The sequence below is a fragment of the Athene noctua genome, chromosome 3 (genome assembly GCF_965140245.1).
Source record: "Athene noctua chromosome 3, bAthNoc1.hap1.1, whole genome shotgun sequence".
In the NCBI taxonomy this organism is placed as follows: domain Eukaryota; kingdom Metazoa; phylum Chordata; class Aves; order Strigiformes; family Strigidae; genus Athene; species Athene noctua.
In genome coordinates, this window is record NC_134039.1 from 83,892,205 (window position 1) to 83,918,592 (window position 26,388).

General features: G+C 45.0%; 1 protein-coding gene across 1 annotated transcript in view; it reads left to right on the top strand.

Moving 5' to 3' along the window:
* Nucleotides 1-26,388, top strand: part of SFMBT2 (Scm like with four mbt domains 2) — a 121,056-nt gene that overhangs the window by 79,809 nt on the left and 14,859 nt on the right. Inside the window, exons 11-16 of the mRNA XM_074903524.1 lie at nucleotides 3,330-3,456; nucleotides 9,137-9,250; nucleotides 10,543-10,585; nucleotides 11,162-11,232; nucleotides 12,426-12,565; nucleotides 20,060-20,169. Coding sequence (XP_074759625.1) covers nucleotides 3,330-3,456; nucleotides 9,137-9,250; nucleotides 10,543-10,585; nucleotides 11,162-11,232; nucleotides 12,426-12,565; nucleotides 20,060-20,169 — 605 coding nt within the window. The remainder of the gene's footprint in view (nucleotides 1-3,329; nucleotides 3,457-9,136; nucleotides 9,251-10,542; nucleotides 10,586-11,161; nucleotides 11,233-12,425; nucleotides 12,566-20,059; nucleotides 20,170-26,388) is intronic.

Here is a 26,388-nt window from a genome sequence, read left to right on the forward strand (position 1 = left end):
ATCTGATTTTGTACAGCACCTAGCACAAGAAGGATCGTACTGACCATTACGAGTAATTCAGGTGCTACTAAAAAACCCCATAAACTAGGTTTAAAATTTGCATGGTGTCATCTGGCATTTTCACATTTCAGGTGTTTTCTCTGGTTCCCAGGGGGATACATTTAACCAAACTAAATGCATTTAAAAGCTAAGGTTGAAACTCTTGAGCTCAGAGTGTGAGGTGATTAACCTGCGCAGATGCTCTGGTCTTTGGGACAGTTCATGCGCTTCCTTGGTACAGCAACAGTGACGTAGGAGTGAGCAGCACATCATTATGCTGGAGACCGTCAAGATTCAGAGCTCTGGAAATAGTCTTTTGCAGGGTGTTTTCTGGCAATGACAGTCTGGTGTGGGTTGATCCGACAGGTATTCATTGCTTGGGGAAAGGCAGATGCAGCCTTCTGCCTTTTCCAATAACCGTGTGCTCTTCTTCACGATCCCATCCACTGATGGAAGTTGAGATCCCATCAATAACTGAAAAATGTGGTGGTACTAAAATGAGCACAAGAAAAGTTTGCAAAATGTCGAGGTGGCGTGAACAGTGGACAAGCAGGTTCCCCTGGGAGTTACGAAGCCTTTCGCCGTACTCAGAAGTCACAAGGCGAGGGGACAGCCTGGTTATGGAAAGCAGAATGGAGAGTCTCACAAGACACCAGCCATGGCCTTCTTCATCTGTGGTGGCCCAAGGGCAGCCTGGCTTGGAATAGACCTTTGATGGTGAATTGATGAATTGCAACACTCTTTGTTGATGAATTCAGAAGATCTGTATCGTCCAGCGGAGTTTGACCTGGGAATCACATGAGAGAGGATTTCTTTGCCCTATTTATTGTGTCATCCTATGCAAAACCCTCTGTCTCAAGGGACTTTAAGCAAAGATTTCTGAAAGCGCTGAGGGAAGCTGCACAACGCTGCGTCACACCAGTAGAGCGGGACAACTGTCGCATCTCTTCTGCAGACACCCTTTCCTTTTCTTTATATCTCTTCATTTTGTCAAGTAATGGATCTGTGCTCTCAGCACTGGCAGCCTTGGGAGCAGTCTCTGGGTAATATCCTCTAAAGATTAAATCAGGTCTAAGCGCCCTTTTTTTTTTTTTCCCTTTTTTTTAAGGAAGCATTCATCAGATGAACATGTGTCTGTTATTCTTTCACTCTCGATAACACAGTTCTCTGCAGAGAGATGTAATCTTGTTGTTGCTTGTGCAACCTCCCTGGCAGGCTGGTCCATTTGTTTCGTGGCTGTGAGTGGCTCTTTGACAGAAGCTGTATTGCAAGCACATCTTCCACCTAGTACAGCCAGACGTGGTGCTGGAAGTGCATATGCTGTAACTGTTTCCCCGGGGGGGATATTTAACAAGGAGAGGCATTTATGAAATGGATTGACATGACCAAATGCTTAGTAAAATAAACTCCCAGCTAACTGTTTTGCCATTGATTCTGTATAAATTAGCCTCCAGCACCGAATTGCAATGAAAGGAGCCGGTGTGATGATAAATGACGTTTCCTTGTTAGGCAACATAAAAGGCATTTGAACAAACTCACCCTGCTTTTCTGCAGTCCTGGCCATTGGCAGCTTTTACAGGGTGAAGCTGATCTGTGTGCTGAGCAAGGCTTGCGACAGTCCAAGAAATGTTTGAGACTAGCAGCACGTTCTTGGAAGGCCTCTTGATGGGGGGGGGGAAAAAAAAAAAAAAAAAAAAGACCAAATCCCAACGTCTTTAATCTTGCGGAGAGCTCCCAGTGATTGTTTAAGGTGAAGTGCCCATGGTCCTAGATGCTGTACAAATAGCAGAAGGGTTGAATTTGAGTCTGGCTGCCAGTTGCTCACATGAGGTTGCTGGATGAGGGATTGGTGGCATTTTGAGTCAGTGACAGTTATTACCCATCGTAATTATTATTAGCCAAAATTTTAGTCAAGAGAGGGAACCTTTTTGTGCTACTGTGTGCAGAGAGAGAAATTCAAGCACTCACAGCTGATGTGGTGCAGAACAAGTAGGACAGAAGGGAGGAAAATGCAAGGGAAGGAAGTGATGGCATGACCACAGGTATTGCATCAGTGCATTTTAGGGATAGTGGGGGGGGGAATATTGGGAAGAGCCTGAGCAGAAGTGAAAGGAGAGGGGACACTGGAAGGGGCAGAGGGTAGGGATGAAAGCGTGTGAGGAGTAGCTTGAGGCTTGGCTTGTGGAGGTTTTGGGAAGGGTTGTAGGTTCTTGGGGTTCCCTTGCACTTGGGATCACCTGCAACAGCTACAAATGGGATCTGTGGTTTGTTACGTTAGGGCTGAGCCATCCTGCCTCTGGCAGGAGCAGGAGGGACTGGTCAGGAGCCTGCTGCTGTCACGTGGCCTGGCCAACCTCAGTCTGGAGCAGTTTGCCAAGGCATACATTAGCCTACAGCAGCGACTTCACCTGAATGATTTGAACTGCAGCTTCGTTCAGGCTCCCAGACTCTTAGTATGACAGAGGATGCTGCCCTCTCAGAAGCTCACGACCCCACATTTTGGTCCTGTGTTTCTTACTTGGGGTGATGACCACTCATTTGGGGACCATTGCTGTAATATCAGGCGGGACTGCCTTCACTGGAGGAGAGTGGGAGGGCAGTGGGGGCCTCAGATAACCTGTGAAAGACCCATTTCTTCGGTGCTGTGTTTAAGTGTGCAGAGGTACTTCTGTAGCGGTAAATACAACTGGCTCCCTCTACACCCACCTGCAACTGATGAACTTATGTACCTGAAGTCTACAGAGAAGGACCTTGTAGACTGAGCTTAAAATGCTCCATGAAATAAAATGTACTTGAACAGGTTACTCAAATTTTTCTCGCCTTGGTCATCCTGGGCAACTAAATAATGTGAAGAAATTTCTCTGATCTCAGGCAAGATGAGTTATTTGCTTTACAAGGTTTCTCCTAGCAAGGTGAGAGATGCTTAAGCGCAGCACATCTGGGAATGCTCTGTGTAATATCCTATCAATAGTGGACTGCAAACGCATCACTAGCAAGCATTCAAATACCCTTGGACCTGTTGTGGAGTAACCTCCTTCTGGGCTCTGAGAATTAGGAATTGGCATAAACTATGAAATACATTGCTTCCTGATTTATTTTATTTCATTTTTTTTTTTATATGGGTGCCCAGGTCAGCTCCATTTTCAATCTGGATGCTTTTGTGTTCTTCGGTGTCACCTGCACTTCCAATGAAAAGCAAACCATGCTAAATTTATGCTTCCCAGTGGACAGTCTAGTTATCGTGCAGTGCTGTAGTGCCATGCTTCAGTGTTGGTCCTTGACTCTTTCAGACATCCTTCAGCCGTGGCTTTACTAAGAACATGAAGCTGGAGGCAGTGAACCCCAGGAACCCTGCAGAGATATGTGTCGCTTCTATCACCTCAGTTAAAGGACGATTAATGTGGCTTCACCTTGAAGGTACGTGATGTAAAGGCTGCTTGTGCTTCTTAATTTTGTCCTTCGTCTTCTGCACAAAACTGCTTTCTCCAGCTTTCCTTCTCATACACGTTGACCAGTGATCTGTTACAAAGAATTTACCTTTCCCTGCTCTCTCCCTGAGGGAGCCACAAGATCTTCCACCCTCCCATCTGTGTAGACTCACCAGCATGATTTCCATGAACAGCAGAAACATTCTCCCTGCCATCATGATAGACCCTCCATCCTTGGAGTGGATGTTTGCCTCACTTCTGCGGCTGAGACTTCCACTGTGGTTCCCAGCACGCTCTCATGGGATCTCCTGTCCTTCCGTCCTTCCGTCCTTCCTCTCTTTTTTTGTTACCTAGAGGTCCATAAATTTCTCTAATACATGCTGCTCTTCACCATGGCCATCACACGCTCAGATCACTCCTCCCTGTGATTGATCCCTTCATTGATCTAAGAGAGATCTTGCAGGTGGTAACTCTGTAGAGTTTAGAATGCAATTGCCCCATGGAGAACACTGCCACTGTGTAAGCAGTATTAGGAGAGTGCTGGAAAACTAGCTGAGCGTAATACTATATGAAAACTTCTGTTTCTATCTGTCTGGAAGTAAGGTATAGATGAACTCATTTTTGATGTGGTTTTGCTCTTGGGATTTTATTAATTCATCTGGGCAAGGCCTTCTTAAGTAAGTGTACTTTAGAACCAAGCAGTGATTCTTCTTATTATTGCTTTAAAAACAGCGTTATTTGTAAAGTCACTGAGAGCAGGAAGCCATGCTCATTTAAGTGTTTTGATGGGCACTGTGATAAACCATAAAGGTGTTGTAGCATCTATCATTGTCACAAAATAGCTTAAATTTTACCTATCAAGGTAACACTATTGTTTGAAGCTACTGGCTTCATCCATAAGGGATGTAAGAGCTGCAAGTTTCCCTCTGAAATCAGTAGTAGTTGGGTCAACATCAACCACAAACGTAATATGCTTCTTTGCTTTCTTCTGGAGAACGATGAAAATATCAAAGGCACTTCTGGTGGCCCATAGTCCTGCTCATCACCAGCCTCTGTAAGACCTGTGCTTCTGCCTCTTGGTGAATGCATAAGGCAGATGCGTTGTCCCTTAATTAAATCTGGGCTGCTGTCAAATTGCTTCTGTGAAAGCAGTGTGAACCCTCATTCTCAGAGATTAATGCAAGTTTATTTTGGCCCTTCCAGAGTGAAACAACTAGGAAAGGGTTAATGGGACAACAAACCATAATCACGTACGTGATTTCCAGAAAGGACAGAGGAACAGGGGTCGTGACAAAGAGTTCTTGCAGACATCCCATGTGCAATGAATTCTCAAGCCTGATCTGCACAAAACATCACCTTCCCTCCTCTGCACAATGCAGTGTTTTGGGGCTGGAAGACAGTGGAAGCCAGATTGATACTAACTGTATTGTTGTCACCGTCGGCTTTGTGCTGCATTGATTATAATAACTCAAGAAGTATTTCAGCATCTGGCAGTGTGCACTGCCGTTTTACAAGAGGGAAGGTCTCTAATCAAAGCCCTTATAATTAGTAAAAACGTTGTCAGGTAATCCGAAGTACCTCATCTCTGCTAGCAACTTGCTCTAAAATGTAAGAAAGGTCCATGTTCCATGGTGTTTGGCTCTGCAAAAGTAGCATTATAGGGTAGACAAGGCTTTCATGACACCTCCATGGTAAAACCCATTCTCAGAGATTTATAACTCAGTTGCTACCTAAAGAGAGATTCCTCCTGACCTAAAGCTTGGCAGGACAGATCATTCGTGCTTCTCGTGATTTGCTGCTAAGCCTCATGGTTTGGGCTGGCTGAGGTCTGTGGAGAGCTGATCTGCAGGCGTGTCCCCGAATGCAGCAGAGGTGGGAGGTGGAGGAGAGCTGGGTTGTCATCCTTCTCCATCCCTGACGTGTAGTTGCTCTCCTCTGTGATTATCTCCAGTGTACAGAGCAGATATGACTTTGCATCTTTGCTTTTGGTAGAGCTGTGTGGAAAGGTGGTGGGGTTTTTTTTTTGTTTTTTTTTTTTTTTTCATGAGACAACTGGTTGCCTTCTGACTTGAGGTTGCTAAAGCTCATCTGCAATCTGGTCTGGACACATGGCAAAATTTTTTTGGAGCTGAAATCAATGCTTGTTTGCAGTTCAGTTCTCACTAAGGCTGTTGTTAAGTTTACACCCATCTGGTCAAGGAATCCGGCCCGTTTTGGCAACTGTCCTTCTTAAATGGCCAGGTGCCTTCACTTTTATATGCAGATTTTATGGGGTTTGGGAACCCTTCTTTTTAAACCCTAAGCTGTGATACTTTCAAAGGGACTCAGTATTAACTAATCTCTTGCCCACTGTAGTGAATGGGATGTGCTGTTTCCTGGGTCTTTAAATCAACTAGTCCTCCAAGACTAAAGGCAGGGAGAAGGCCACACACTCCCACCTTGCTCCCCTCCATCACGTATTTCTCCATGCTTTTTACTCTTTTAATTTCTTAAAGGATGTTTTTTACAACTTGTCATAAAAAAACCCCCAAACAACAAAAAAACAAACCAGCAACCTGTGTACATCTCCTTGTCTTTTCAGTTCTGATATATAGATGCTTTACGCCTGTTTTATATCTCAATACCAGGAGTAGAATGATCTGTAGTAAAAGGAAAGGATGCAAAAGACTGCAAAAATAAAAAGAAATCTTCGCTGCTGTTGAAATACATGACTACAGTATGCACAGTGTTAGGATAAAACTAGGCATTAAAAAAAAAATCCCCCGAACCCTGCTAGCAGAGTTGTAAAATAAATGTGGCTTGAACTGTGGCTTTTTTTTTTTTTTTTTTGACTCTATTAATACACTATTGTTTCTAGCTGATTATTTATTTTCTAGTAGCAGCAAGACTCCCCAACTACCATGGGAGCCCATCACTGAAGACCTCGAGTCCCACCATTTATCATGGGGGCGTCTGAAGCTTTCATTGTTGCCCTCCCAGTTTTGCTGTTTGACAGCCCAAACTGCAGCCATAAAACAGGACGCAGTAGTTAAGCAGCATCGAGTTAGACATGAGGGAACATTGCTTAATAAATCACGCTTTGTACAGTAGCAAAACTCTGTAAACTTCAGGGTGAGCATTTAATGAGCAGCAGTATAGTTCCCCCGTGGTGGAAAAGAAGCGTAGGGCTGATCCGAGGCTGTGTGCATCCCATCACTTTCTGCTACTTTATTACTCATCATCTGCATTGTTAATTTTTACTGGTTCATTTTAGATTTTAAAGCTGTAGCTTTCTGGTGTGAATTTATACAAGTAATAATGTACACTCTCTGCATGGCCTAGGAATTTGAGGAAAATTCTTTTGTTAATCACTTCTCCAGGGAGGTTTTCCATAATTTTCCCTTCGAGAATTTTCCAGAGTTGCTGTGCTATTCTGCCCATCCAATAGGATTCGCAGCAGGAGATGGAAGTTCTCCTCACCCTATTTCAAATCTCCCTGTTCTCCTATTTTCCATTTAACCTCTCAAGTCCCATGGACATTTCTTAGCCTGGGAAAACGGCAGCATAAAATGCAGCAAATGAAACTAATGAGTCTCAAACAAGCTGTTTTCCATTTATATGAGCGAGGCCAGAAGAAGCAGTAAGATGTCAGAAGTGGAAGGCAGGGTTATCCATCGCCAGAGGGAAGCAGCAGTGCCTTGGAGGGCAGGGTAGCTGTGAATGTGTCTTACAAGAGGAATAGTGGTGGTGCAGGAGAACAGACATTATGGTGCTTCCTTGCATGTCAGGGCAGATGCAGCTTTAAACTTCAAAACCAAAATGTTTGTGTCGCGTTTATTGTTGCTTGCAAGCAGGAAAGTGCATTCGATCTGTTTATTTGCTCAGAATAACACTGTAGAACAGCTACAGTAATGGAAATAGAAGATTTTCCCAGACCTGATGAAATTTCAGCGGGGCCTGTGTTGGTCTCTCGCTCTGTTTAGGGCTTGGTCCATGGCTCGCTCACTTCGTGCATGCCTTGCCATTGACTTCAGCAGTTCTCACATCAGTTCCTTGGCTGGATTTGTGGTGTTAGATGAAAATGTTCTGCCTGCTGGAGTGTGCAGCTTTCATCAGGTTCAAACTGAGCAGCGACCTCTTGATATTTTCTTGTGGAGGGAAATGGTTTTGCAGGGAGTGCCAGCTGTGAGACCTTGCATCGAGGCTCTGTGGCTCATATGAGCAGGTTGTGTCCTGTATCATGTGCCTTCATCCCATCCTCTTCCCTTCCCCATATCCCAGTGAAACAGAGATTGTATCTTCAGTGTATAATGCGTGAACGTGATGCAGGGCTCAGAGAAATACCATGAAGACATCCATTAATCTATGCAGACATCATGATTTCATTCTTTAAATTATTTCCTCCAGCAGTGTGAGCACCAGCACCTATTTTCCTGCTTCCTTTGGGTTTTCATACAGCCACACGCTCTGAGTGCATCAGCTTTATTACTAGAGACAAGATTGATCCAAATGCTGCATCTCAGACTCAATGCCATTCCCATCACAAAGTTCAATTACTGTTTCAATTACACTGCAAGCCCTTGATGAACATTCATTAGTGGGAAGTTCCCCATAGTCATCTGGCTGTGCACAGTCAAACTCTTCTGCATTAAGCAGGAAGCAAAGATGCTGTAACAGATGCAAAGGCGAGGATGCTGCAGGGGAAGCTGCTGATCCTTTGGCCTCTTTTTTAGGAGATAACCTCATGCTGGTGCTGGAGCTATAGGTCCTAGGGTAGAAATGGCAGAGGTGGGTGAAGTTGCTGGCCAGGCTGTGCCAGTGCAGATGGACTTGAATCGGAGTAATTAAATGGTGTCTTGACTAAGGAACAACCCAGAGTTGGTTTCGAAGGCACACAAAGCTGGTGGGAATATTTCCATTTATTGCAGTGGTCTTTGAGTGCGACCCACATAAACCAAGACAGAAGAGTGTCTTCTAAAGGAGACACAATAGCCAAACTGGAGGAGATTTGCTTTAAGCAGAGATTTTCAGTGGTGTTTTAGAGTCAGTATTATGCCAGAGATCTCAGTGCATCTGTTCCACTTGGGATTTTTATGCTGCCTCTGCCTTATTGGGTGACCAGGTTATGTTGTAGTGAGGAGCCCTAGGAGAATTCATGGCACCTCTAGACAGAAAAGTGGCCATGTCCAACCCTTAAAAGCAATGACTCAAGGGCAGAACTACATGAAAAAGCTTCAGGGGGCATCGGGGCATAGAGGCCTATCACATCAGCTATCATCCTGCTATAGCCCATATGCACTCTCTTACCAGTAAGAGCAAGCACCCAACTGGCCTTCTGCTCACCAGCTTGTGCAGCTCTACAGAAAAAGCACCCAGGGGAAAATCAGGCCATTTTTGTGTAAAAGTCATGCACGTTGAACCTTCCTGGCCTTTCAGCTGCTTCACCCCACACCCCTAGTGGGCTCTTAATGGGAATTTTCTCTGGAATCACATTGCACTGTAAATGCAACAGTCTTATCATTGCTGTCTGTGCAAAACTGAAGATGAAATGGTGCCTCATTTTGATACAGGGAAGCAGATTTATTTTTATATGTTCCATCATTTGTTTCCCTTGGTTCATGATGAATGCTCAGATGGCTCTGAGCTTGGTATTCCCATGTCTAAATTACGTTATAAATTTGTGTTTATAGGTTTACAGATGCCCTCACCAGAGTACATAGTTGATGTAGAGTCTATGGACATTTTCCCCGTTGGCTGGTGTGAAGCGAATGCTTATAACCTAACTCCACCACACAAAGCTGTTTGTAAGTACATGGAAACCTCAAGCAGTGTAGATATGCCATCAACGGATTATCAGGGAGTTTTTCTTATGACTATAATCTAATTTTTGAAACTACCAACTTAACTAGCTGTCAGGTAACCAGGCTGTAAGTGTACTATAATAAATAGTAATAAATCTAATTAGTGACCACACTCTGCAGCACTGGTATTTGTACTGTCTGTGTGATCAGTCCCTCTAAAAATGGGATTGCTTGTGTTGGGAAAGGCTGTTATGTGGTTTGGGATTGCACAGTGTAGCTTGTGGGTTTGCAGTGGGGTTGTCAGAGTGAAACCAGTTTTGTTGTGCTGAGCCAAGTTCACTCGGGCAGCTGAGTGAATTAGGGACACCGGAAAAAAAAAGCCAAACATAAAATATAGGGTGGAATAGACATAAAGAAGCCACCCAGGGGCTCCCTCTCCAAAACAGGATCTGCTCCATCTAAATTGAGAAACATTTGCTGGCCTCCTGTGATGGAGTTTCAGCCCCTTCCCAGGGTATCTGTCCCATTATTTCACTGCCCTTACCAGCTCAGAGATTTCCCTAGTGTTTAATTTAAATCACTCCCAGCACAATTAAGCCCGTAGTGTTTTGTCCTGCCTCCAGTGCATATTAAGACCAATTTCTTTCTTTTCCATTTGCATTTGAAGGCAGTTCATGAGTGCTCGGTGGCTTGGTGTTGTTCTCCTGTTCCTCTCAGAAACTATCCAACCCCGATCTCAAGCCACCAGACGAAAAATTAGCCTTGCTGTTTATATTAATTAACATCTGAAAGGCAAATTTAAAATGTGTCAACCCTTTTGAAGAGTTAAATATGCTTAAGTTAAAAATCAGACAGCCGGGGCCTAATTTGGGAGACTACTGCTATGGCAACATTATGCAGCCTTATCGCAATTTATAGCTAGGGATAAATTATGCTGGAGGTAATCATGCTTGTAAAATGTAATCTTATCCATATGTGTTTCTGTATGGAAAAATATTTGTGTTTTTATTTTAATTTTTTTTTATATACTGAACCCATAAAACACAATATTAACATTCCAGAGGAAAGATTAAATGTATTATTACAGCTTTAAAGTAGGTTTTAATGATGTAGTGACTTACTTAAAAATACCAAGAGAAGATGGCGATAGTAATTAAGTACCATTTCATTGTGTTAGAAGTCATTTTATAGTCAGTGCATTTATACAGCTTTTTATGCATTCTGGGTATACTTTATAGGACAGAAGGGTACAAAACTGTTTGTTGTTTTTTTTCTTCCTTGTTTCATTTTCACAGTGCGAAGGAAAAGAAGAATTGCAGTTGTGCAACCAGAAAAGCAGTAAGTTTTTGCTATTTAAGGTGATATTTTTACAGGGATGCATCAAGGTCTTCCAGGGAAGATAATACACAGCAGCTGAGTGACTTTGCGAACTACTGCCCAGATACTGCAGCAGAGTCGACAAGGGGGTTCCTTTAAATCTAAAGTATTTTGAGCATTTTAGAAAGTATTTATAATAGAAATTTTTTACTGGTTGGGACTGCATAGCCAGTGTCTGATGGCTAGGAAGGGATACTTATAGAAGATGGACATCTACCAGGAGGGCGTTTCCCTATCTAGTCCTTGCAATTTCTAGAAACTAGAATTTAAGGGATTTACATGTGAATATTTGCAGCCTGAAGGGTTGAAGCTCACAGCCCAGAGTATATTTTTGGAAGAGGGGTGGATCTGGCTCCCTCTTCAGCAGTATGCTGGCCCTAGGCTTTGATAAGCCATGTGTAAGTGGGGTTGCATTTGAGGTATCTCCATTCCTTGGTCCAGGCAGGTGCTGGTGTATCTCTCAGTCCAGCCTGAAGGCCGGTTCTGCCCCTTTGCCCCATCTGACACTACTAAATACACTGAATTGCTGTTTAACAGGTTACCATCCACAGTGCCTGTTGAGAAAATACCTCATGACCTCTGCCCAGTTCCTCAGCCAGACACAACAGGTAAGGCTGCTCGGCACCAGCAGGATCCTTATTTCAAGGACCTATTGCCTGTATGGAGGGGGATGACCCCAAAAAGGGAGCAAGTGTGTCATATCGGTGGGGAGACGGGACCACGGGTGGTGTAAGGTGGTGTGGACCCACCAACAGCGTGAGGAGTCTCTGATGTATACAGCATGTGAGGGTCTGGTCCTCTGCATGTGAACATCGTGTCTTGCTGCGTTTAGCAGAGTTCCCCTGCAGCTTGCCCATTTCAGCTAACGATGTTAGGGCCAGGCTAATGAAGCCCTGGTGGAGATGGATTCAACTTTTTAATTGGCATCGATGAAATTGCTTCCACCAGGATTTAATGGGTCCCTGCGTTAGCATCAAGACTGTGTGGCATGGCTGCTACTTCTGCTAAAGGCAAATTTTTCTCCCCTTCAGCAATGGCAGGAGGCTCTGAGAGTGCCGTATCCATCCGGTTAATTGCATAGACTCAGCAGGAGGGGCAGGATTTAACTCACTTTATTTCAGCAGACTGCAGGACACACATTGGCATCTGAGCCATCATCACAGGGCCCCGTTACAATCAAATGGGGAGAAACAGGCTCTTTTTGGGTATGATAACCAAAAACTGGATAACCACTTGGATGGCACCGTGAACTGTGTCTAGAAGTACGCATTTCTCTCTGTGGGCTATAAAGGAGCCCGGAGTAATTAGCCTAGAGCCCAGACAAAGAAGTTATTCTGTAAACCCACGTTGGGTCAGGGGAATGGCACCCCAGTGCTTACTGGGTTGGGCAGTAGCTGAAGAGGGGTTTGTAGAGTTCTCCACCTGAATTTTTTCTCTCTAAGCCGATTCCATATTGCTGAGAGGCAGCTCATACATTCTCTTTCTGGCCAGTTACAACTGAGTTGCTCGCATCCATCTGTGATGTGAGTTATGAAGGAGCCTCGGGTCACATTATGAATGAAATCCTTTCCCGATTCTCCTTTTGCTAGGGTATGCAGACAAATCAGTTGCTATTTAAAAGCATTTGCTTTTCCTGTGTCAGATGGGTTCGAATAGCAGAGGCTTCTCTACCTTCTATCTCAGGGAAGACTTTATGTGCCTCCTTTAATCTTCTCTCCTTCCCACATCTAGGAGGATGAAGGGCCCTTGATTTATTATACAAAAGTGCTACAAGCACATCAATGCTACTTTCTCCTTGCAGGCACCATCAATGGGAGATACTGCTGCCCCCAGCTCTACATCAACCACCGCTGCTTCTCAGGTCCATATTTAAACAAAGGCAGAATAGCAGAGCTACCTCAGTCTGTCGGGCCTGGCAAGTGCGTGCTGGTCCTCAAAGAGGTACGGCTCAGCTATCTTTTGGGGGGATTTCAGGGGAAAGCGTGGGTCATGGGTTGCCAGGCCCAGAATTCGAAAGGAATGCACCTAAAATTGTCCTGGACTTCTCTAGTGGTTTCCATAAGTCAAAACTGCAAGGTGGGAAGAGAGGGTAGGTGTATTTATTGCGGGTTTTGATGTGAGAGCTGACATTTGTGAAACATGGGGAGTTTTGTTGGTTGGGAGCAAGTTTTGTTTAACTGCAAGAGAATTCATGTTCTGTCCAGAGCTGTCCCCAAAGACGACCTCTGTGGTTGTCACCATCAACCTGTTTCTCATCACCCATGATGCTGTTGGGCCAACAGATTCAGTGGGAGTGACACCTTTATATGTGTGACCATGGTCTGATGGGGCCCAAACCACCAAGATCCAAAGTGAACAGGACAGAAATGCAAGCAGGGGTGTGTGCGATGTGCTGGGTGGAAGCTGTGGTGTGCTCAGCTCTTGCTGAACGTGGATGTGTTAATCCCACGCAGCAGGGATGGCAGAGCACCACCATCTGTTCACTTCATCCTGACCCAATCAGTTCTTGCTTTGGGCCAAATCCAGAGCGTTGAGCGCTTGCTGTTGGCCTCAGAGAAAAGTTGCTTGAAAGAATGCATAAACATTTTCCACAAAGATTACAGTCCACACACAAATGAAAGGCAAAGTGACTGCAGGTGGCAGGGGACAGCAAGATGGTACTGTTGGATAAGCAGCGTGCCATTGGTGCCAGACCATTTCAGTTTAACTTGCATCTTCTAGAAATCCAGATTTTCCAACTTTCACCCTTGATGTGGATGCAGGGACATATCTGAGCTCCCTCTGTCCTTGATGGAAAATTGTGGGAACTTCTAGGTGTCCATTTATCTAACATATTTGTAAGACCCTCAGTGCCCAGCTCCGGATGTTTGCAGTTGCTGAAGTGAGGCGAAACCCAGCCCTGGTTTCACACATGAAAGATGAGATTCCTCTAAGATCACCCACCACTTTTGAAAACACCTCTGTGCTGTACTGTGGAGTGATTCCTGTGTCCCCATTCACCTCCCCATCACCTATGTGCGCTGCTTTATACTCAACAGCACTGCTGGTTGTCTCACATGGTTGAAAGCTGGGCCATGAAGAGATGCCAGTCATCCAGCTGCAGGTGGGACACTTGGGTCTCAAAGAAGCAAGTCATAAATAGCCTTCAGCAGAAAGTAGGATAAAGTGGTTGCACAGCAAAATTTGACAGCTGCCAAATTTGAAAGCAAGTCCATAGTGGCTTGCTGATAGGGAGTGTTAGCAATCTGCTGCTCCTTGGAGAATAGGCAATGAAAATCCAACACGGAGGAAATATGAGGCATACACAGTCAATACTTATGCTAATGTTTCTTCCTCCGTTCTTCCTGGAATTTGGATTTTTGAAAACATAAGCAGTGCAGAGCTTCTGCCAGGTCCTCCCCTAGTATCTTAGGGCTTTACTGCGTAGACTAACACCAGCTTCTCCAAATTCCTCAAGAACTGAACCAACTATGGAAACCAACCTGAGTTTCCTACAGAAAGCCTGTTTTCTCTTGCTGTGCCTCCTTACAGAACTGCTTGCTGAAGGAGCAGTGAGATGTGGGCATCTTGCTTCTGGAGACATGAACAAGTTCCCAAGGAACAGGACAATGGCAGTGGCCCAGTATTGGGCAGTGTTATTTTGCAGATAAACTCGAGCTCATTTTGGCCACAGAGACCAGGTCCAAATTCTGGAAAGGGTGAAGAGAAGACATTCAGGATGTTGCTGTAGGGGAGATACATCTCGTTCCTATCAGCTGCTGCTGAGGTGAGAGAGGTGTCAGCAGCTCAGAGAACCATGGGCAGGAGGGATGATAGGGGTACCCAGCACATGGAGGAGGCAAGAAGTGGTGAAGAAGACATCACTGCATTGAGATGAAGTTCTGTAGCAGCTGCTAAAGCACCAAACAGGACTGCAGAGCTGAGTGGTGAGAACAGCACAGGAGATATCTCCTCCAGCCCAAGACCACAGGCACAAGGTTTTGCACAGCTGAAGAGCTCACAAGGGGCCCCATCCCTCTGAACCCCGTCTCGGTGCTGGGCTTCATGCATTTGTCTTGCTTTACACCTGCTGATAACGTGGCCCCAAGAATGCAAGTGCTTTATAATTATCTCTCTCTCACTATATAGGATAATTGCAGGCCATTGTAAATTATGCATCAGCATAACTTGTCTGGAATAGATAAATTATACACGGGATTTACTTTGGCAGCACACAGGGGAGGGTGGGAAATACAAAAACTAAAAAGGAAGAGTGGAGTCAGTAGCAGTCTGGTGAAAGTTTTTTAAATCACTCTGGTCTCCAGCCTTAACTTACTGCCTTTAGAGACACTAGTTAAAAATCTGTGTGGATTGCCAGCCAGTTCACAGTGGGCAGCAGTCTCTGTGATGGAGATGCTGCTGTGTTTGGCACTGATGGAAACCCCAGACTAAAATCAGCTGAACAACAAACTCCTGCCCCATTCCCTGGCCTGGATTACTTAAAGCAAGAAGCAAGCAGGTGGCCTCTCCCCACTAGCACCAGGTGATGGGAGACCTTGGTCCTGGCTGGGTGCTGAGGGACGAGCTCCTCATCCTCTGCCTTCCTCCACACTCAACCATGAGGGTTGTATGGAAAAATGCAGGACAGCTGTAGTTCATGATGCTCCTCAGCCCTCGTTTCCTACAAGGCCTAGTCCTTCCTTACCTCCATCACTGATGCAGTGAAGCATCATCCTGGATCCAGCTCCAAACAAACTGGTGCTGCTCGCCTGCACGCTAATAGTGAGATAGCTGTGGGTCAGTACTGCTTGATTCTGGATTAAACAAAGGTTAGGAGATGCCCTTGTGGTGGAGCATCTCCTTCCATTTGAGTAGTGTGGGCTGTTCTCACCTGGAGTGTTGGGAGAGAAGCAGCACAGATAGGTTTGGTTTTGTGCAGCACCTCTTTTCCAACCGAGCAGGCGTTTCTTCCGAGTTCTGCCCAATTGCTTTGTCCTAGTGTTGGATTCAGAGGTTGTGAGCTCTGCAGTGAGGAAACTGCAAAGGTACCTTCCAGAATGGCAGCCCTTGAGAAAGATTTCCCAGCAAAATGTTGAGAGCAGTTGCAACTTACTCGATAGTGTGATCAAAAATACTGATTTTAATTCTCTGTGTGTGTGTGTGCGTGTATCCTTGCATCCATGCAAAGCTTGTCATGAGTGACAAGCAGCTCTTGTACTATCTAGGGCCAAACTTATTTTTAAAGCCTAGCTATTCCTGGTGTCAGCACAAGTTTCTTTCACCCCAAGAGGCAAGTGAGGTGGTAATGCCTGTTGTTTAACATCAGCTGCAAAGCTTATCTCATTTCTGAGATACTTGTTTGGAAAAGAAGTTGGAACTTGGAGCCAAATACAGTGGAAACATAACTGTTGCCATCCAACAGCTGCATCTGGGCTGAAAAATATTGACTGTATAGTAGCTAAGATATGTAATAAATGCTAACTTTAAGTTAAACATATTGTCAGCTTAAGATTTAGTTCTTGGGTCAGAATATCTAAAAAATACTTCTGAACAGTTCTTCCATCTATGCCAACAGCTTGACATGGCAACATTGTAAAACAAAATGAGGTGTCTTTTTGAATCTTCGGCTGATCTATAACCCACCATATCTTAGGGAAATATGCTGTAAAGATTAATTAGCCTCATTGCTTACTGCTCTTACTATTTTTGAGACACTTCAGTCTTTCTCTATTTAAAAAGAAAATGGACTTAAAGGTAACGTGACTGTCCAACTGATTCAAACAGGAGAAATCGGCCGGCGTTTGTGAAGGAAAACTACTGCACTCTGCAACTTGGATTTTTTTGGAAGCATAGCATGACTTCTTAGGAGAAATTTGCATAATTAAATCATAGTGCTCAGAAAATTAAGCAGCTTGTACTGAGCCTTAGGCATATGGTTGTACCGGACTGATAGCATTATTATTAGTGATCAGATATAATGTTGGAATGGCAGAAACCGCTGTAGTCTGCAAAGATATAAACTGCATTTCTGCAAGAGGGCTCACTGACATTCTCCAAGAGTGCTCTGTGGACTTCAGCTCCTCTGTAGTAGCTCCTCCAACTTAGGATCTGGACATCTGTATTTTTGAAATGTCATGGACTGTCATAAGCCTGTCAACACTTAAGTGCTACAACCTTGACTACAACAAAAGCTCACTTTTAGATCTTTTATCATCTAATGAAAGAATACTAAAGAACGCTCCCCCTCTTCTCTCTCTGTCCCACAGACATGTCATTATTCCAGATAAAATAACAGTTTACTGTCCTGCCTGAGGCTAGCCTGGTAGTTAGGGTCTCTCCTGTTAGGTAGGAAATATGGGCTTCGTATTTCAGAGTAGGGAAATTTAGTTTCTCCTCATAAGGATGCTGAACATGGGCCTTGAGTAGTAGAAGGGTTGCGATGTTATGTCGAACTGCACCTCATCACTGATACGTCCTGAGAATTGTTCATCCAGGGTTGGGACCATTAATGAAGAGGGATGGAGAGATGGGAAATATTTGAATACCAAAAATCTATGATGGGGAGGAAAAAGGTCCTGAACTGCCCAGTGGCATCATGCATGCCTAGACGTGCTCAGAAAAGGGCCCTTGTGCATTTGAAAATCTGTGACATGGAAAACTTCATAGCTAAGATGTCAGATGCTTATAAGGTTGGGTAGAGGCTTGTGGTGGTGCTGTGTGATCGTGCTCACTGACGTGACTCCAGCCGACTTGACTCTGAGAGTCCAAAAGTTCAGCAGTATCAAAGTGGAACCTCATCAGCAAAGCTGGGGTTGTCTAATCCACTCCTCTGCTCCAAGGCACCACTGGCTGCACCCAAACCATTCGTGATGGAGAGGGATGGAAATAAACTACCAAAATCTCAGACTGGTCACACTCCAGCCAAAGGGAATTTAGTGAATCAGATCAAAATTTGACTGGTCTGATACAGGCGAAGTAACTTTTGATCTCCAGAGAAAGTTGGAAACTAGAAAGTTGGAAACAATTCCCCCCTCCCTGATACTTTTTTGGTGACTTTTCTGTTCTTGCTTAAGCAGAGGAAGTCACTAAGCAGGGATTGAACCCAAAATCAAGATTCCACCACTCAGTCCTCCAGGAAGAACTGATTCAGGCTAATCTGCCTTTTCCAACATTTGCCTCCTACAGCACAACATCACCGTTTGCAGGTTGGATGATGCACTGGGCTGGGACTCACACTGTCCGATTTCCTGGGTAGGATCCTAAGGATCCTAAGAGAAGTAACACAAGTGTCATTGCTTTCATTCCTCCCTCCCATTTCATTTCCGATATGATCATTGTGAACCCTCTTCACTGTTTTCGCTTTAATCATAATTATTTTTTTCAGAAGAACCAGTGTTCTCCCTAGTGTGTAACATGAAGCAATAGTGTTGTTAGAAGGTAACACTGTTAACATGGTGATGGACTTCTGCTGTAGGGTAAAATGCCAACCCAGTGACTTATCTGAGATACAAGAAGATTAGAAGCCAGAGGTTTTAAAAAAACGTTTTTTTTTTTTCTTCCCTTAAAGAGAAATTATCATCCTTACAAAACACTCTTTTTTTAAACTGAGTTTAGAAGTTTACAGAGTCCTGCTGATGACAATCCAGCTTTGAGAAAAGTCCTGGTATTGTGGGCGTCTTTGCAGGGCTGGATTTGATTAGGTGTCTGGGATAATGCCCAGACACGGCCACACTGTTATTTGCAGAGTTGGATTTTCTTTCCTTGCTCATTTCCTAACTGTTCTGACAACTCGTACAAACACCATCAGCCTGATAAAGGAGCAGGACAGCGTTGTTTGTGGGAACTGGTCAGCAAGAGATACTTGCTTTTTGCTCCTGGATTTCCCACCAGCAAGCAGGGCGGGTGTATAGGTGTGCTTAAGGAGAACTTTCCTACAAGCTCCTGTGTAGGGGTTAAATAACTCCCTGCATTTGCTGATCAAGAGGGGAAGACATCTGATGAGTTATGAATGAGTGTAGGAGCTACCTAGGCACTTGATGCTTTTTAAAAACCCACCTTTGCCTTCCCTACATCAGGTCCCAGTGTCTCTGTGTCAGAGGCCAGTGCCCCATCAGGGTGTGGGTGAGAGGCAGGCAAGGAAACATGTGGATGAGCAACTGGATGGGCTCACTCTCTTGGTGGTCAGTATGGCTTAGTAACTGGTATAGCGAGTTGTGTGATGAGATGGGAACCAGCTGGAGAGCTGTGGGTAAATCTGTGTTGTTTCCCATTGTGTGAGATAGGGAGTGTGATCCTGCCCTTCCTCACAGAGTGCTCGGAGATGTACAGGTGATCAGAGCTGCATAAGACAGTGCTATTAATTAGGCATTGCTTTAGGTGTCTCTAATTTTTTGAAGAGTGGTACAAGTACTGTCTCCAAGACCCCAATGATAAATTAAATTTTGTTTCTAGTGAATAACCTAGCCAAGCAACTCAAACCTTAAAAACCTAAAAAAAAAAAAAAAAAAAAAAAAAAAAAGAAAAAAACCCCACCAAACATAAACACATTGCGCTTTGCAATATGACCTAGACAGTGTTTCATTTGTGATGAACCACATTCATGGGTGCTGGGGAAACTTAACGCGGGTGATACTGAAATCATTTGCAGGCCCCCCAAGGCATTAAAACCAGGCGTTAGGTAAAGAGTTAAATTATATCAAAACCAATCCAGACTCACTGTGGGGTCATTCATGTGCATGCAATGCAGAGTGTTCAAACACATGGTCTGGTGTTATTAAGAGATTTGTTTTTCTTGTATTTATCTCCTTAGGCCAAGTGTAGACTATTTAAGCTTGGATTCTCTGACCCAATAGTAGGAATCATTTTTATTCTCAGAGACTTTGATTAAATGGATTGACACATGTGTTTTGTTGTATAGAGTGGACACACACTGGGTTTCAGGCGCACCTCCTGCAAACTCTTTTTGTGTAGACTTCATTAATATTCTGTTAATACAGTCAAGGCACGCAGCACTCAGACGCTTAAGCATATTGCTGACCTCCGGTATGTGGGTTTCCTGTTCGGTGTGTAATGGTGCACATGACTTTGTACTTCGTTGAGCTATCAGAAGTATTTTCATTTTTGTTAAATTGAGCCTGTATGGATGCAGCGAATGGAATGTGCTTTGGGTGAGAGAGTCTGTCTCAAAATAAAATTACTGATTAACAGGAGATTTTGAGGGTTAGCTAGTAACATTTAATGCAGTCACCGTATCAGACTGATGTGTCATCCGCAGTATGTTTGGCACACTGATCCAATCCGGGAACTCTTATTGCATCTAGCACTTAGCCTGTGCAGCCTCGGACAAAAACTTGCACCTGTAAGCTGCTCCTGCCTATGCAGCACCTGGGTTCATATTCAGTGTGGTCAAGAACAACTTTTAAACCCCTAAGTGTTGTTGGATTTGTCTCTCAATAGGTTCTCAGCATGGTGATCAATGCAGCTTACAAGCCAGGGAGTGTTTTACGAGAACTGCAGCTAGTGGAAGACCCTCAGTGGAATTTCCAAGAGGAAACACTTAAAGCAAAGTAAGTTTTCAGTGTGTGCACGCTTTTATTTGGGAGGCTTCAAGAATGGAACTGACTGGGGAAAGAAAAAGAACAAAAGATATTTTTTTGCTATTGTGAGAGTTTTACTTTTCTAATTATCATTTTGCTTCACTGAATTATTTGACTCGTTCTATAGCAACTTAAGAAATGAAATATTCACCTGAATGGTTCATTTCTATTGTCTTTCTACAAGCAGCCGTCCTGATTTTGATGAAAAATGCCATGTTATTCAGTGAAGTCCTGAGTTCTGTGATAAGCTGTTCCTATAAGCTTGGCTATTATTGAATTAACTCAATTCCTGGCCCTCTAAATGTAGGAGTATTACTGCTTTTAATATAGAGTCTGTCACTCTAATGCGGAAAAACCTGGTGAAAATGAATGACACAAAAAAAAGTGCAAACAAAATAGGAGGAACACATTTTTAAGCGGGAGAGTGATTAAGACAAAATACTAACATATCAAAGATTCAGGTCAAGGTTTGATGTTTTTCAAGAATATATACTTCAATTCTCATCAACACTTAAGAAAACTCTGTTATCTAGAAAATACTCAAATTTCCCTTTCCAACTTTAAAATTTACCCATGTATGTCTTCTTTATGTAATGGTCACTACACTTAGGATGTATTTCAACAGCCGTTGTCTCTCTGAAAGAAGGGAGTCTCACCTAAACTCTCTGCAGAGACCCTCCAAAGAGCAATTCTTCCTGCTTCAAGATGGATGTCAACAAATGGTTCTTTGAAAACAGTTTTCTCCATTGACTAACTTGGTCACCTTGACTTTTTGAATACTCAAGTTAAATGCAGTGAATCTCACCCTTTGTACTGAACTCTGTTACTCCTTTTCAAATAAAAGCAATTTTCACTTGGTTATTTGAAATGATTGGCTGTCAGATATGGCACTATTGATTGCTATTGTATTTGATCTTCAGCCATGCAGCTATTGCAGAAAGTTCATGTGTGCTTTTATTGAGGGAGGGAGTTGAGAACGTTTTATTCTGCATACTTGGAAACTGCTTTTCTAAAGGAGGATTGCAAATAGAAATGAAAAGCTACTAGAAAATCCCATTTTTAATTTGCTTCTTTCACCCATGTGGAAAGTCATGGTTTTGTGTTTGTCAATTGAAATTTTGTGGATGGAAATCTGAAAGTCATCCTTGCACATGCAGATTTTCATTAAAAATAAGTTGTCGTCCATGACCTGGGTTTCACTGATTCCAGGCTCCCACACTCCGTACTAGAAAACGTCAGATAATGCACTCCCGCAGGTACTTAGCAGTTGTGAAATCAAGTCGTAATGCGCCATCTTAATATCCTGTCCTGCAAAGAGTTTGACCTTACAGGCAGTTTTCCTATGATCAATATCCAAAATAGGACTTTGTTGGGATTTCTCATTTGAGGGTGGCGATCTGCCTTGTGCAGAAGCAGCCGTATCTGGTTCTTGAGGCTGCTGCAATCCTTATTTCTAATGGGAGACAGCCTGAAAAACGTTTAACTGACCATAAAGTGCAGGGATGTCCTTGTCCTTGATAGCCAGCTGTGTCTACAGCCCAATCCACTGCAACCCCAGGCAGCCTGCTGACGCCGGGTGTACTTATACCAGAAAGACCAACTCAGCGATGAGTACATGGGCTGCTAGAGATTGTCACTCATCTGTATCACATCAATCACTTATCCTCCCTCGCTGTTACCTGATGTGCTAATCATACTGTAATGAGCACCTCCATCTCCATTACTTGCCCCCATGATGTTTCTACCCGTTTATTCCTGTGTCTCCTTCCTCCTCCCATCTATTTAGCAGGGCAGCCAGCCTGCTGGGAGATACTTTTATCTATCAGGCTATGTAGATATAAGGTATACCACTGCTTTCCAGCAAGGAGGTTTTGTATTTTGTGTTGGCCAGCCAGTCACAGGCTGTGTATGTGTTCCTGTATGATGGCTGCCCCAGGAGGCAGCAACCTCAGCTCTTCAGTGAGTCAAGCAGCATCTTTCAGCTTCATCAAGCCACAGGATGGATTATTACAGGCTCAGAGCTGGGACAGCAAATTTTGGAGTGACTTCTGAGCATAGCAGTGTATTCTCATTCAGGGTGGCGTTGTCCTTTGGCTCCTGAGGAGACAGAGCCCGTGGGCCTGGACAGCACCTTGTTGCTGTAGCTGCCTGGCTTGGGGCTGGAGCTCTGTTCACAGAGTGATGCTCAGTGGTCATTCTGTCTTGCCTGTGGGTAGTTTGAGTACTTTTAGGAGTGGGCGACAGAGGGTTGACATGCCCCACAACTGTCTGACTACCCTAGGACTTCCTTCTCTATTCCTTCCTGAGTTTGCTTTGAGTTACTTCATCAAGAAGCATATCAGGGTTTTAATTGCATTTGGCTGTGCAGAAGCAGAAAAGAAAACATGCCTATGAAATCAGATACCCTAGGATGCACAAACAGCACATGACACTTTGCATCAGGTATGACAGTCAGTTGAGCTCCAGAATCTTAAACAGAGACCTGTAATGAGCAAATGCCTGTCTAGACCAACTTCCAGCTACACCAGTTCCCAGTGGTGTCTTGCTGCTAATGATGACAGCTCTACAGCCAGCTGGAGTGTCTGTTCTGTAATGTGACATGTCGTGTCACTGCCTTCCTTCTGATGTAGACTGACAACTCCTTGGATCTTGACAATGTTGTTGTTTGTTTGCAGTGACGGCTGCAGTAGGGTAGAGCAATGGGGAGGGAGGAGGATGGTGAAGAGAAGGCTTTTTTTCCCACTGGCCCAAATGCCAGATCGTGCACTGCCAGGAATGCATTATCTAGTCCTAGGGTAACCTGCGTTTAGTTTATTCCGCTGTCATGAGTGACCAGCGCAGAATCAATTACACTAGCCTTGCAAAGAAGATAAACAATTTAGATTGTCCAAAGAGATGTGTTTGCAATGCGTGATGGCAGTCGCTTCCCATCAGTGCTGCTGGCTCTCTGTGAAAATAGTCAAACCTGATTTATTGGTGATGATGAGTTAGAAACGTCAGACCTGATCCTCTGAATTCCCATGAGGGTCAGCCGAAGCTGTAGGCATTCAGCCCTTATGGTTTTGATGCTTTAAATTCAGTGCCTACATTTAGATTTGGCTTCCCAATTTTACATGAAGTGCTTGAGGGACTTTATGCTTTTTAAGGGTTTTCATAGGTAAGGGCTGTAAGTGGAATGTTTGAACTAACCCAGTTTTGCAGGAGTTTGGACATAAACAGTACCAGTGTGTGCAGAGAGTTACCTTCTAGGTCTTGTGTGAAACCCAGTTAATCAAAATAAGAAAGATGAGTATTCCTGGACTCCTTCATTAAATGGAATTTTGAGAGCTTCCCAAAGCCAGTAGCTGATCTCTAGGAATATTTATCCCCATCAGAGACACCACTGCTTTGAACCAGATGGGACGCAGCTAGCTTTGCTTAAGAGAACCAACCAATGTCATTGCAAGGCCACTTGCTGTCATGTTTGAAAGTTGATGATGATCAGGGAGTCACAGAATCGCAGGATGGTTTGGGTTGGAAGGGACCTTAAAGATTGTGTAGTTCCAACCCCCCTGCCGTGGGCAGGGACACCTTCCACTAGCCCAGGCTGCCCAAAGCCCCGTCCAACCTGGCCTTGAACCCTTCCTGGGAGGGGGCAGCCACAGCTTCTCTGGGAAACTTGTGCCAGTATCTCACCACCCTCACAGGAAAGAATTTCTTCCTTATATCTAATCTAAATCTGGCCTCTTTCAGTGTAAAGCCATTACCCCTTGTCCTATCCCTACACTCCCTGGTAAAGAGTCCCTCCCCATCTTTCCTGTAGCCCCCTTTAGGTACAGCAAGGCTGCAGTAAGGTCTCCCTGGATCCTTCTCTCCTCCAGACTGAACACCCCCAACTCTCTCAGCCTGTCTTCATAGGGGCGGTGCTCCAACCCTCTGATCATGTCTGTGGCCTCCTCTTGACCCACTCCAGCAGGCCCGTGTCCTTCTGATGTTGGGAGCCACAGAGCTGGACTGAGCACTGCAGGCAGTGTCTCACAAGAACAGCATAGAGGGGAGAATCCCCTCCCTTGACCTGCTGGCCACACTTCTCTTGATGCAGCCCAGGACATGGCTTTTTGAGCTGCAGATGCACACTGCTGGGTCCTCTTGATCTTGTCTACCAACACCCCCAAGTCCTTCTCCTTGGGGCTGCTCTCAATCCACTCATGGCCCAGCCTGGATTTGTGCTCGGGATTGCCTCAATCCATGTGCAGGACCTTGTCCTTGGCCTTGTTGATCTCCATGAGGTTTGCCCATCCCACCTCTCCAGCCTGTCCAGGTCCCTCTGGATGGCACATCCCTTCCCTCCAGCGTGTCACCGCACCACACAGCTTGGTGCTGTCAGCAACCTGGCTGAGGGTGCACTCGATCCCACTGTCCGTGTCACTGTCAAAGCTGTTAAACAGCGCCAGTCGCAACACCGACTCCTGAGGACACCACTCGTCACTGCTCTCCACTTGGACATGGAGCCGTTGACCGCAACTCTGAGTGTGACCATGCAGCCAATCCCTTATCCCCCGAGTGCTCCATCCATCACATCCATGTCTCTCCAATTTAGAGACAAGGATGTCATGCGGGACAGTGTCAGATGCTTTGCACAAGTCCAGGTAGATGATGTCAGTTGCTCTTCCCTTGTCCACCAATGCTGTAACCCCACCATAGAAGGCCACCAGATCTGTCAGGCATGAATTGCCCTTAGTGAAGCCAGTTGGCTGTCACCAATCACCTCCTGATTTTCCATGAGCCCTAGCATGGTTTCCAGGAGGATCTGCTCCATGATCTTGTTGGGCATAGAGGTGAGACTGACTGGCCTGTAGTTCCCTGGGTCTTCCTTCTTTACCTTTTTAAAACTGGGGGTTATGTTTCCCCTTTTCAGTCAGTGGGAATTTCACCAGACTGCCAGGACTTCTCAGATATGATGGATAGTGGCTTAACCACTTCATCTGCCAGTTCCCTCAGGACTTGCTATAATATTTCAGCTCATCAGGTCCCATGGACTTGTCCTCCTTCAGGTTCCTTGCTCAGATGGTCTCAAACCTGATCTTCTCCTGCAGTGGGGGATTCTTCCTTCTCCTAGTCCCACCTTTGTCTTCTGCATTTTGGACAGTGTGGCTGGAGCACTTGCTGGTGAAGACTGAGGCAAAAAAGTTGTAGACAACCTCAGCCTTCTCCATATCCTGAGTAACCAGGTCTGCTGATTCCCTTCAGAGAGGGACCACATTTTCCCTAGTTTCCTTTTATCACAGACGTACCTATAGAAGATTTTCTTGTTGCCCTTGACGTTCCTGGCCAGATTTAATTCTGTCAGGGCTTTGACCTTCCTAACCTGATCCTTGGCTGCTTAGACAAATTCCCTGTATTCCTCCCAGGCTACCTGTCCTTACTTCTACTCTCTGTAGGGTTCCTTTTTGTGTTTGTCCAGGAGCTCCTTGTTCACCCATGCAGGCTGCCTAGAGTTTTTGCCTGACTTTCTCTTTGTTGGGATGCATCGCTCATGAGCTTGGAGGAGGTCATCCTTGAATATTAGCCAGCTTTCTTGGGCCCCTCTTCCCTCCAGGGCTTCACCCCATGCTACTTTATGAAACAGATCCCTGAAGAGGCCAAAGTCTGCTCTCCTGAAATCCAGGGTAGTGACCTTGCTGTGTGCCCTCCTCTCTGCCCTAAGGACCTTGAACTTCACCATTCCATGGTCCCTGCAGCCAGGGCTGCCCTTGAGCTTCACACTCCTTGACAGCCCCTTCTTGTTGGTGAGAACAAGGTCCAGCACAGCACCTCTCCTCGTTGGCTCCTCTGTCACTTGCAGAAGTTATCATCAACACACTCCAGCAACCTCCTGGGTTGCTTGTGTCCTGCTGTGTTGTCCCTCCAACAGATACCGGGGTGGTTCAAGTCCCCCATGAGGACCAGGGCTTGTGAACGTGAGGCTGCTCCTGTCTGTCTGCAGAGGGCCTCATCTGCTCGGTCTTCCTGGTTGGGTGGCCTGTAGCAGACCCCCACTGTAATGTCACCTGTCCCTGCCCTGCCTTTAATCCTGACCCATGAGCTCTCGGCCGGCTCCTCACCCATCCCCAGGCAGAGCCCCCTGCACTCCCGCTGGTCACTGACATAGAGGGTGACACCCCCTCTCGCTCCCCTGCCTGTCCTTCCTAAAGACCCTGTATCCTTCCA